This window comes from Pongo abelii, chromosome 13 (genome assembly GCF_028885655.2).
Source record: "Pongo abelii isolate AG06213 chromosome 13, NHGRI_mPonAbe1-v2.0_pri, whole genome shotgun sequence".
Taxonomy (NCBI): Eukaryota; Metazoa; Chordata; class Mammalia; order Primates; family Hominidae; genus Pongo; species Pongo abelii.
Window position 1 is genome coordinate 107,510,015 of NC_071998.2, and position 12,396 is coordinate 107,522,410.

The 12,396-nt window shown below is 42.7% G+C and overlaps 1 protein-coding gene across 1 annotated transcript in view; it reads left to right on the forward strand.

The window, feature by feature from the left end:
• Positions 1 to 12,396, forward strand: part of PAPPA (pappalysin 1) — a 248,661-nt gene that overhangs the window by 147,217 nt on the left and 89,048 nt on the right. The window contains exon 10 of the mRNA XM_024252110.3: positions 1,449 to 1,642. Coding sequence (XP_024107878.3) covers positions 1,449 to 1,642 — 194 coding nt within the window. The remainder of the gene's footprint in view (positions 1 to 1,448; positions 1,643 to 12,396) is intronic.

Sequence of the window (12,396 nt, forward strand, 5' to 3'; positions counted from 1 at the left end):
AACCCTAAGACACTGGCTAGCAACTATATTTCAAGGAGCTCAGAATCTTTCAAAAGTCCTGCAACATGTAGACTTAATAGCAGCACAGTGTGTTAAGTGTTAAGATAGAAATCTTTATAAAATAGGCACCCACACAGGAGGTGGTATTTAGCTTTGCCTAGAAAAGTTGGGAAAATAGCACAGAAGAGCTGATGCTAGAATTAGTAAAAAGGTGGACAAGGTGATCTCTCTTGGTTGGCCACATTGAGGTTTTTCCTTGTATTGTTCTGTGTTGAAATATCAAGAAACATGCATAGGTCATACCTACTTAGAAGGCATCCTACTGCTAGCTTTGTGCTTCTGTTATCCTTGTCCTTGCAGCTAAATGAGAATCATTGCAGCTGGCTGCAGCTTTAAATCATTCCAAACAGAAGCACTTGCTGTGGTTTAGATGACATGGGAGCTTGAGAATTCACTTGGTCTTTAACTAAAACTCCTAGGGTATCCGACAAGCCCTTAGAAGCCTATAGCATTAGACAGGAAGGGTTCTTGGTGTCTCAATAGCGTAACCTCTTTCTCTGCTCTGATGGTTGAGCCCAGTGCGGCAAGGAGACTTGTTCAAATTAACAGAGCAATTTGGTTTCAGAGTTGGAATTGAAGCCAGTGTCCCTTGTAAATCAGTTCATGTTTTAATGCAAAACTGAAATCCTCTTTGGAGTTAAACAACCCCCAGTTTGCATCTGTGAAATTCTTGTGTGTCAAATAATGCACTCAGAACTTGGAAAGTGAATGCCTGAGTTGGAGACCCAGATCAGGTATTAACACACTGTGTGATCTTGGTTAAGTTATTAAAGATGTATGGAATCTCAGTTTCCTCATCTGGAAGAATAATATCTTCCACATGAAGTTTTTATGAGGAATATTTCGAATAATGAAGGTGAAAGTGTTTGTGAACTTTTTATTACAGCATAGACACACAACACGAGGTCTACCTTCTTTACATATTTTAAATGTACAGTACAATATTGTTAACTATAAGCATACTATTTTACAGCAGATTCCTATAACTTTTTCATGTTGCACAATTGAAACCACATACTCACTGAAAAGCAACTCTCCATTTCCTCCTCCCACAAGACCCTGGAAACCACCATTTTACTTTCTACTTCTATGAGCTTCCCTACTTTACATGCCATCTATAAGTTGAATCATGCAGTATTTGTCCTTCTGTGACTGGATTATTTCCCATAACATGGTGGTCTCCATGAACATGGTTCATCCATGTTGTTGCAGATGACAGAATTTCCCTCTTTGTTTTAAAGACTGAGTAATAGTCCATCGTGACTAATGATGATGGGCTTGACAGTACCAGTGGTTTTGGTGGTCTGATTCTGCAGCTGCTGATGATTGCTGAGGCCAAAGAACAAATATGTACTTATTCTCTCCCTTTCTATGTCAATCTTTTGCAGATGAACCCAGCCGGTGCTATTTCCATGATGGTGATGGGGTATGTGAGGAATTTGAACAAAAAACCAGCATTAAGGACTGTGGTGTCTACACGCCCCAGGGATTCCTGGATCAATGGGCATCCAATGCTTCAGTATCTCATCAAGACCAGCAATGCCCAGGCTGGGTCATCATCGGACAGCCAGCAGCATCCCAGGTAAGATCCTAACCATGTGTGACATTTCCTGCAGACATTCAAAGTCTCCGCTATGCCCCACAAGGCTACTCACCTCTAAGGCAGTGTCATTGGCTATGGCCACTTGAGCACATCTTTATTAAATGTACTGTTAGGGCTTCATGAATACTGTTTGTAAAGGATTAGATCTGGAATTGTTAGGGCAGGGAACATTGTATGATAGGGTAATGACTGTCCTCCTATTTCCTTGCCTGTAATAACTAATAGTTGGAGAAAGAACTCCATTTTGCATATATCATGTATTTCAATGAGGTAAGAATGAATTTATATTGGAAGTCCCACTTTTTAGGGGGCGCCAAGCTGTGTACTCCTTGAATTAACAGTAATTCTACAGTAATTTGCTATGTGGCCTTAGACTAGTTCCCCCACCTCTCTGGGCTCTATTTTTCTCCCTCATCCTTAAAATAAAGAGTAGTTGAGCTTGTTGATCTCCAAGGGCCTTCCCAATTCTAAGAAGCTGTGACTCATGCCTCAGTCCCCTAATGCACTATTTATGTGCCACAGTTCTTCCCCAAGGGACTGACGGCTTAGTCCAGGGAGTGAGAGTTTTGGGGCTACCAGTGCTTGTATGATTCTAGAGATGGCCTTGCTGTCCCGAGAGCCCCCTTTCCAATTATCTTACCAAGGAAGCACCTGCCTTCCCCGAGATTCAAATTTCCCAGAGACACGACTCAGTGCTTCTGGCTGCCTGGCCTAGTGGCCTTTCAGAGACCAGCCTGCCTCCTGGCCTTGCAGATGAGCTGCTATTCCCAGGCATTCCTTTCTAATATTGCTTTCTTGATTTAGGTTTAGTGGGGTAGGCCTGGCTTCTAGATGAAAGAAAGATATGACCTTCCTCTGGGGTCCAGTGAAGAATCACTCGGTGAGGAACAGAATAGGACTACTTCATTTTTAGTTGTTGCCTGTATTTGATTATTTCTTCATTCACTTTTTGTTTATGTTTACATCACTAAAGCCTTTATTCATTTGCATTTATTTTTGAATGCCCTCAGGAGAGTGGAAACAAATGGTAACATGGCATTTCCTGATGCTTAACAATGTATAGTGCCAGCCTGCTGAATGAATGAATGAATGAATGAATGAATGAGTGCACAGATAGATGAACGGCTAGGGTTCATCCTCCCCCTGTGCCATGTCTGTACTTGGTGGAATCATCTGTGTGGTTGCATTTATCATACTGAACTCTGAAGTATCTGTTTGTCTGTCTGGCTCCCCCATTAGGCTGCTGGTTCTTTGAGAACAAGTTTCAGTTTATTCATCTTTGTTCTCTCATGTTCAAGCAAAGGCTAGATAGGTGCCCAGCAAATGTGTGTTTAATTGACTGTAGATACACACACATACATCCCATTGCCACATGCAAATAAACGACACTGACAGAAAACACTCACGCATTGCCTATCACATAGAATGTCCTGCTTCAGAAACAACAGTGCTGGGGCCAGCAAGAGAACCAGGAATTCCAAATTCAACACTAGCATCCAGTTCTTAGAAATGTTTTAAAAACAACCTTCAAACAAGAGAATTATTAACACACTCAGAACCTCCCATGAGCAAGAGTTGAGGTAGCAGCTGTGCTTAAAAATCACCCAAATGTTATTGAGACTAATGTGAGAAAAGGAGAGAAAGAATTTTCCAGTCTTAGCATTTGAAAAGAAGCTTCATGGGGCAATTATTCCAATCTTGTAAGGGGGGGGGGCTGTCAGGAATTACTGGTGATTATCTCTTCCTAAACAAAAATCCAATTTAAAAAATCATTATAAATACTAGCTCTTCGATCTACAAAGAGGAGATGAGGAAACAAAATCATCCTATTGAATTATTCATTGTAACCAATTTTATTTTAATGAAATCGACTAGGTTCCATTACTCTGGGCTTGGACATAATCTTTGTTACAAGGAGATTTCAGCTGTAACTAAATTTGCCATAATGAGATCAGCTCACTGGAGAATACAGGGTCAGGGGAGGGAATATGTGTGCAGGCTGGGTGCAGGGCCAGGAAGAGGGCAGCAGAACAAAAGTCTCCTGAATTCCTCATCTGAAAGCAAGTACCTAGAAGTCATTCACAAACACACACACACACCCCCTACCACCACCACACACAGAGGCACAGGCACACGCATACACATGTACATGGGCACACAGTCACACACACACACACACACACGGAGCCTGCATAATTAGAGGTAAAGGCTATTCCTGAAGTGTAAACGTACCTTCCTTCCAACAACAGAGAATGGGGAGGAAGTCTAATTATGCCCTTCATTACCTTGTACAGTGATTAGAAGAGATTGGTAGTTAATTTTCACCCTGTCAGGGCTTCCAGTGAAGATGTTGATAGCTTGAGAGGAGGAGCTGGGGGGGCTCTTAGAAGTTGGGCTTAGGAAGAAGATAGGAATTGTATCATGTGCTTCTCACTTTCCCCCAGGATGCTCATACTCTCCCTCTTCTCTCTCTCTCTCTCTCTCTCTGTCTCTGTCACACACACACACACACACACACACACAAATTTACACATGAAAAGGCCCTGTAGGAGCATGGGAGTACCAAAGCAGATAGGAGAGAATAGCAGGAAGGAAATAGTAGTTATCAAGGTCCCCCAGGCACTGGACACATGTATGCACATTACAGCCAATCCCCTTGTCATTCTTCAAGGTAGGAATTGTTGTCTACCTTGGAGAAACTGAGGAACACAGTGGCTTCACTATAAGTTACATAGTCCATAAGGGAAGAATCTAGGATTAGAAGAATCTCATGGAAGATGAATGACAGTGGGCCCTTGGGAACATGAGGTCACATTCAAAAGTTGGAAGTGGCTGGATTCCTGGAAAACTTCACTGCAAAACAAGCAGAAAGACTCCTAGATGGATAGATCTCAGCATTGAGTGTCACTCTGCAGACCTCATGAGGTACTTCAGTTCTCCTTGAGCAAACTTATAGTCACTGCCCTTACCTTCAAATTCAGGCTGTTCCCATTCCCTGACAAGGTGGCCCTGTTCCATGATGCCCTGGAGTTCCCTAGGACACTCCATTAACTTAGGGAATGATGAAATAACCTAGTCATTCCCATTTCCTCTTTACAATTCAGTTTGGTCCCACTTTCTGTCTTTCCCTGACAGATAAATGCGAAGATGTTTATTGGAGTTATGTGCCTAGTTCTGTGCTAGAGCCTGTGGAAGAAACCAAAGAACTGAAATACCCAGCCTCTGACCTAGTCACTGTACAAGAGTTAGGAGTGAGAATTCTATCAAAGGCACATTCTTATCACAATAAGTCTGCAGGATCTCTATGACTACTGCAAAGAAACAACATGCATTGTGCTATATGGCTTGAGACTATTGATTAAAACTTCAGTTTTGATGTTGTAAAAGCCTGCCATATCTAATGGTTTCCAGTGTTTCTCGTTCATTCTTTTCAAACATGATTCCCAAATTTGGTTAGGGCAAAGCTAACCCTGAATATTGAGTCTCATATCCAAACCTTATCAGAAGTATCAAAACTTCCTGGTTGTGCAAATTAGGTTGAACATCCTATAATAAAAGACATTCTTTGGATATTTTGGCCATGCACCTTCCTGGCCCAGCTGGAATCAAGAAGTTCCTGAGACAGAAAAAAATGGAAATTAACTGAAAAAATCAAGTTATCTCTCTTCTGAGAACCTCAGAACCTGGTTTGGTTTAAGTGCTTGCAAAGATCTTGTATTGTTCTTATTTTGTCTCCATGTTTCACATTTCTCCAATGCTTTTCACAAAAGGATGCCGAAATGAGATGTTGATATTCCTTCCTTTTACCCCGACCCCCAGCATTTCTACCAAAGTCTGTTTCCTCCTATCCAAACAGGCACCTCCCTCCTTTGCAGTGGCCTGAGGAGGAAATGGAAATACTAAGACTATCTGGAATTTACAGTGCTCTCCTAAGGGATTACAGACCTTCAGTCAACCAACCAATTTATTTCGTTAATCCTTTGAGGGTAAAACTTAGACTAAGCATTTTGAGGGCAGTAGTTTGAGGGCCAAAGTAAAGAAAACTTTTCAAAGAACGAGAACTATCCACAGTGGGATGGAGTGCCTTGTGGTATAAGAAGTTCCCCAACATAAGGCATTCAGGCTGGGCGACTTACTGAACAGAAGATTCCTGCACTAGAAGGCAGGTGAGACCTAGGTATGCCTCTTTTCTTTGTAATTGATTCTCTGACTTTATGTCCCATTAACCCACGATTGGGTATATTAGTCCTTGGCTGCTTCATTTTGAGTTGCTATTATTATTCCTTGGCCCATCCATAATACTTCATGCCTCTACTAGAATACAAACCAGGCTGGGCACGGTGGCTCACGCTTGTAATCCCAGCACTTTGGGAGGCTGAGGCGGGCGGATCACCTGAGGTCAGGAGTTCGAGGCCAGCCTGACCAACATGGTGAAACCCCGTCTCTACTAAAAATACAAAATTTAGTCGATTGTGCTGGCCGGCACCTGTAATCCCAGCTACTTGGGAAGCTGAGGCAGGAGAATCGCTTGAACCTGGTTCAAGCGATTACAGTGAGCCGAGACGGTGCCATTGCATTCCAGCCTAGGTGATGACAGGGAAACTCCATCTCAAGAAAAATAAAAATAAAATAAAATACAAACCATACTATACCTTGTAATATAACAATTTATACATTAATTTATTTATTCACTTGATTGAACAGAAATATATTTGAGTCCTGCACTGAGGAACGTGAGAGAGAGAGCATGGCCGTTAATGAGGTGAAGTAGAAATCATGCAGATCTGGCTCTGCTCTCTTAAATTCCATTCTGACATGGAAACCTTGAGTAAGTTACTCTTCTGGGAATCTTAGTGTCCTGTAGAAAATGAGAATGATAACATCTACCTGGTAGAAATTAAGATGAATGATATCTACCTGGTAGAAATGAAGGATGCAGAGAAAACACTCTGTGCTGGGTTTGTTAACTTGATGGGTAGTTCAAATGTTAATTTCCTGTCTTGTTCATGTCAGGTTTCCTTCTTTGCACTCCCCCCAAAGCTGGCTGTAGGGACCCACACAGAACAGAAGCTCAGTCAACATTTTGTTGAATTAAACATAGTTGCGTCAGCAAATGTTTGCTGCATACTCAGTACTGCAGCAGGCACTTTGAGAAGCTTCAAAGAAGTACTGGTTCTTTTTCTGCCTTCATAAAGCTTACCATGTCATCAGAAGGGTGTTTTCAACTAGAAATAGCAGCCAAAGACCCAAGAGTGAGAGTGTAAGGTCTAGAGGGAGTTTCCTCGAGGAAGAAACCACACTGCTATCAGCTTACTCAGCCAGTAGGGATGAGAGCCAGTGCGTAAGATAGAAAAGTCCTTTGCCCACTTTCAGAAGATCCTGGACAAATTATAAAAATAGCATTTATCAACTTCTTCCAGGCTTTCCACCAAATTTCATGAATCCTACTAAAGCTACTACAAAAATAGGAATCACTGTTTTCACTTTACAGATTAGGACACAAAGGCTCAGAGAGCAGAGTAACTTGCTTCAGGGCTCATCTCTATAAGGGGCAGAACCACGATGCAGGCCACTGTGTTCATAATAGAAATACAGCTACAGGACCAGGCAGCTCAAGCCTGCTCCAATGACTGACACGTGAGAACAAGCTAGAAGAGCTAGTGTCTTTTGCGTCTTTTAATATGTGGTATGCATTTAAGGAACACTGGGAAAGTGGGCATTCCCTCTCTCTAATACCCAAAATACTGCCCTACAATTTTTGCCTGCTGCTTAGATCTCCATCTTTTGGCCCCCATTCTTTCACCCATTGCCCTTTCCAGAGAGTTTTCTAAAATGTGTGTATGGAAATAAGAGAGACACATAAGTGTTGTAAATTGCCAACCCTTGCATGTAAAAATTATTTCTTAAATTTTGGAATGTCTGCCTAATTATAGCAGGGATATGGGGAGAAAAAAATAATAAATGCACAAATAGGAAGAAGAAACTTTGCTCAATTTACAGTTTTGTCACAAGCTATGTGCTATACATAGGAAACCTAAAAATGTCAGTGAAAGGGAATTGTAAGATGTGCATATTTTCTTTCTTTTTTTCTTTTTTGGCAAAGTCTCACTCTGTCCTCCAGGCTGAAGTGCAGTGGCACAATCTCGGCTCACTGCAGCCTCCACCTCCCACGTTCAAGTGATCCTCCTGCCTCAGCCTCCCAAGTAGCTGGGATTACAAGCCTATGCCACTACGCCCAGCTAATTTTTGTATTTTTAGTAGAGATGGGGTTTCACCATGTTGGTCAGGCTGGTCTCAAACTTCTAACCTTAAGTGATCTGTCTTCCTCGGCCTCCCAAAGTGCTGGGATTACAGGTGTGAGCCACTGCGCCCAGTCAGATGTGCATATTTTCTGATGGCTGCCAAGTCTGAGGCAGACTTGCTCAGAGAGGCGGACCGAGAGGAGGTCAGGGAGAAGTGATTGCTGAGTTTCAACTAAGAGGATAAGCTGGAGGACAGGAGAGGGAGGACAGGAGAGGGAGGAAAGAATCACATGATGGGGGCTGCAAGGGGTATATCCAAAAAAAGGTAAATAATAGATGAAGGGGAAGTCAAGAGAGATGAGCTAGGAAACATGGTTCGGAAAATCCTGCCAATGCTTGGAACTTGACATTATCCTGAGGGCAATGGGGAGCTTTTCAGCAGGGGGCTAACATGGTTGGATCATTGAAAGAAGAACATTGACAACTGTTGAACACTTCTTACATGCCAGGCCCTGTATTATTTTGCATAGATTTCAGAACAACCCTGCTGAGAATTCTTAATATTCCTCTCTCAAAATGAAGAAACTGAGTCTCAGGGAGATGAATCACCCCACCCATGGCACTCTTTCTTCCATTTTCTTTTCTTATACCAGGATACTGGTATTGCATTAAAACAGCCTCACTTGGAAATTCTGCATTGATAAGCAATTCTGCAATGCTAATTAGAGTGTGCTATTTGCAAAGGGCAGGAAGAAATCCTGTACTCTATACCCAATGCTGAAATCACTTCTAAGGGGCTCTCTGTCCCTTCCTTGCCTGCTCTGCCTGCTATGGCCTTCACCAAAGCTCTCATCTCCTCTCATTAGTGAAATGAGAGAGCCTTTGCCAATGGTGGTGGAAGGAGGAAAGGCGAAGGGAACATGCTGAAATTTCAGAGACAATTCCAAGCAGTTTTCCCAAATACCCAAGGGATCTGCTTTCTCCTGGTGGTTTCTGAATAATTTTTCAAGAGCATGTGTGCAAGTCATCTAAGGAGACAGAACAGAAAGTACCATGGTCTAGTTCAGCCTGTCCCATGGTGTGGGGCACCCAAAAATCCCTCCAGGAAAGTAAAAATCAGAGCCTGCCTCAGAAAGGAGCCCACTGAGTTGGTCACTATAACCAACCCCAAAACTTTCATGGAAACCTTGGACTGTGGGAGACTTTAAATCTACTGAATCTTATGGGGCCCCAGCAAAGAGATCTACTAGATTCTGCTCCTGGCTCTCTCTTCTATTCATCCTTTGGTCATTTACCCTTTCAATATCTGTTCAAATCTACAAAAATCTAGATACTCTGATTGGCCCTAGGATTCGGACTAAAAAACTCTGAGTGACTGGAGCTTTATAAAAAATGAGATCTAGGATCAGTTCAACCTGATTTTCAGTTCTAGAGTCCACCACTTACTAGCTGTGAGACTTTAAGCAAGTCAGTTCTCTTTGCCCCACCCCAGTTTTACATCTGTAAAACAGGAGTAATAACATCTCCATGGCAGGTGCTTGTCAAGGATGAGACAGTTGATCTAGAAATGCAGTTTTCCTTCTGGTAGCAACCAACAAAGTTTTAAAGAAACACTTCTGTCTGCCTGTGAAGTTTTGGCAACTGAGGAACAAATCCAATTAGGAACAACATGTGGACTTTTTTTTTTTTTTCTAACAATAGTATTTGGGGCATAGAAATTTAACCAGAGAGAGACTTTGAGAGTCTCTTGGTCTTACTTCACTTAATTAAGACTTGGTTTTGATTAAACAACTTCCCTGAACCTCTCAATCCCATCCGTTATAAAATGATTCTGGTATTTGGATTCAAAATCAACAGAATCTTGTGAATCTTCTGTGTCCAAAGCATCACTTTCAACACGAGGTTGAACAAAGCAACCACTGCTCTCAGGCAGTAAGTTAAGTGCCATAGAGGAAGGAAGACACCAAAATAGCTTCTTTCGATAAGAAAAGACAAAGCTTGCAAAGTGCTGTGATATGTGGACAAATGGAGTTAACCTTAGAGGTTAACTTTTGAGGAGGAAGGGCGAACCCGAATAAAGTGACAGGTTATCTAGAAAGTAATTTTTCTTTCCACTTGGGCATTTGGGGGAAGCTTTAAAAAACATTGTAGTGTAGCCATATTGTTTTACAGAGGAAGTATAAGTTTGAAGGCCAGAAAGACCTGACTTGGGTACTGTTTGTTACCAGCTGTCTGATGCCTGGCAAATGACTTCAGTTTTCTGAGCCTCAATTGTCCTCATCTTCTCATGATCCTGCTGTCATTCTGTGAGATGGTATGAGGATCCAATGAGCTAACATATATAAAGTGTACAATACATGGTTACGTCTTGCGAGGCATCTAATTCTTGTCAGTTCACATCCCTACTAAACCATGTTATCCCTGAGCAAATTGAATCTGGAGAAGGAATAAAAATGCGTAAGAGAGGAAAGCAATGAAGGGATGGGCTTGGCATTTGTAGGCATACAACAAACACGTATTGATTGATCAGGGAAGGTGCCACGTGGAACGGTGAGATCCTGATTTGAATAGTGAGTCTTCATTTTTCAGTTGACACTTGACTCTTGACTTGAAGCCCAAGAATAAGCAAGGCTTTGTGGTTTGGGGCTGCTTCTACTGGTTCTCCATGTAGACTGGACAAAACCCTGCCAACCCCTCCCATGGCCCATCTAGGAAGATTCCTTGGCCTCTGTCTTCCTTTTTCTTCCAAACCTGGCCTACCCCTATCTCATCACCTTCATTCTCCACATCCTCTTTAGCTTCAGGACCAGAAACCTTTCTTTTACCCCTGTCATTTGTTCTGGCTTCCTTAAAACCCTCTCTGTTCTTGTCTTTCATTTTTTTTTCTTTCTTTCTTTCTTTTTTTTTTTTTTTGGTTATTGTTTTGTTTTAAGTGGGGTCACCAGCATTCAGCCAGCATGGCCTTTACTGTGTAATTTAGTTTCATGTTCTGTACCCAAGAAACATGTAAAAAATGTAAACAGCGTTCACTCTCCTGGGCTGTAATGCACTTAGGAAGCAATAGCCAGTTGAGCTTGCTGAGCCTGCTGCTTTGGCGGTATTGAATTTTGTCCCTAAAACCACATACTCATTTCTCTAAGTCTGAAAGTAAACTTTCTCAAGCCAGGCCCAAAGGATGGGGTTTCGAGGGGAGTTAGAGTTTGGCTGTGCACAAGATTTTGTTTTTATTTTTGTACACACAAATGTGTTCATTTGTTTTTGTTTGTCTTTCAAGTCCCCTCGTCCCTACTCTCTATTCCTCCCCACTCTCTATTCCTTCCCATCCTTACTTTGATAAATTAGACTGGGTATGTTACCTGTAGAATGAGACCAGAAAGGGCCTTCTGCCTCCTCTTAAGAAACTCCAACCAGGCCAGGCGTGGTGGCTCACGTTTGTAATCCCAGCACTTTGGGAGGCCAGGGCGGGCGGATCACAAGGTCAGGAGATAGAGACCATCCTGGCTAACACAGTGAAACCTCATCTCTACTAAAAACACAAAAAATTATCTGGGCGTGGTGGCGGGCACCTGTAGTCCCAGCTACTCGGGAGGCTGAGGCAGAAGAATGGCGTGAACCCGGGAGGCAGAGCTTGCAGTGAGCGGAGATCGCGCCACTGCACTCCAGCCTAGGCGACAGAGCGGGACTCCGTCTCAAAAAAAAAAAAAAGAAACTCCAACCATGATTTTCTTATACCCTGATTAATTCTTCAGCCAGATCCAAGCACCAGGACACCCTGGGTACATTTGTACATGTTTGTTTTCCAGGGAGAAATGGGCCCAGAGAGGCCCATAAGAGATGTCCCTGCTGAGAGGTTCCCTGTGCCAGGGCAGTCCAAGAAAGTTGTCCCTGGGGCTCCTGCCCACCCCAGAATCCTTTTCCAAACATGACTCATATGTGCAGCTGGTGGAAGGGAACACTTCGGTGATATCTACGTTTCTCTCCTTCCTGGAAGAGAGGCCCCTGGGGAAGTCACAGGTTTGGGAGACATCTGGTCTACTGGCGACATACTGCTTTCAGAGATGCAGATGCCACCTGGTTAATGCCCATGTCTGCAGTGCAACTGACTGGTGGCAAGGGCTCCAGGAAGAGAATATCAATTTAAAGCAACAGGAAGGAGGAGATAAACTGACATGCACCAGGGAGCTACGGTCAGGGGTTTATGTTTCAGAGAGAGCAAAATTGTATCAGTGTTCACAGGCCAGGCTCCAGACTATCTGTCCAATAGAACCTTCCATAATGATGAAAATGTTCTACATATCAATGTCCTGTTCAGTAGCCTCTAGCCACCTATGATATTAAGCCCTAGGAATGTGTTCAGAATCTGAGGAACTAATTGGTTTAATTTTAATTTGTTAAATTTAAATAGCCTATTATGTGGGCATTGGGCTCCCCTACTGGACAGAGCAGGTCTAGAGTACTTCACATGCCAGGGCTGCTACTTTCATTGAGATC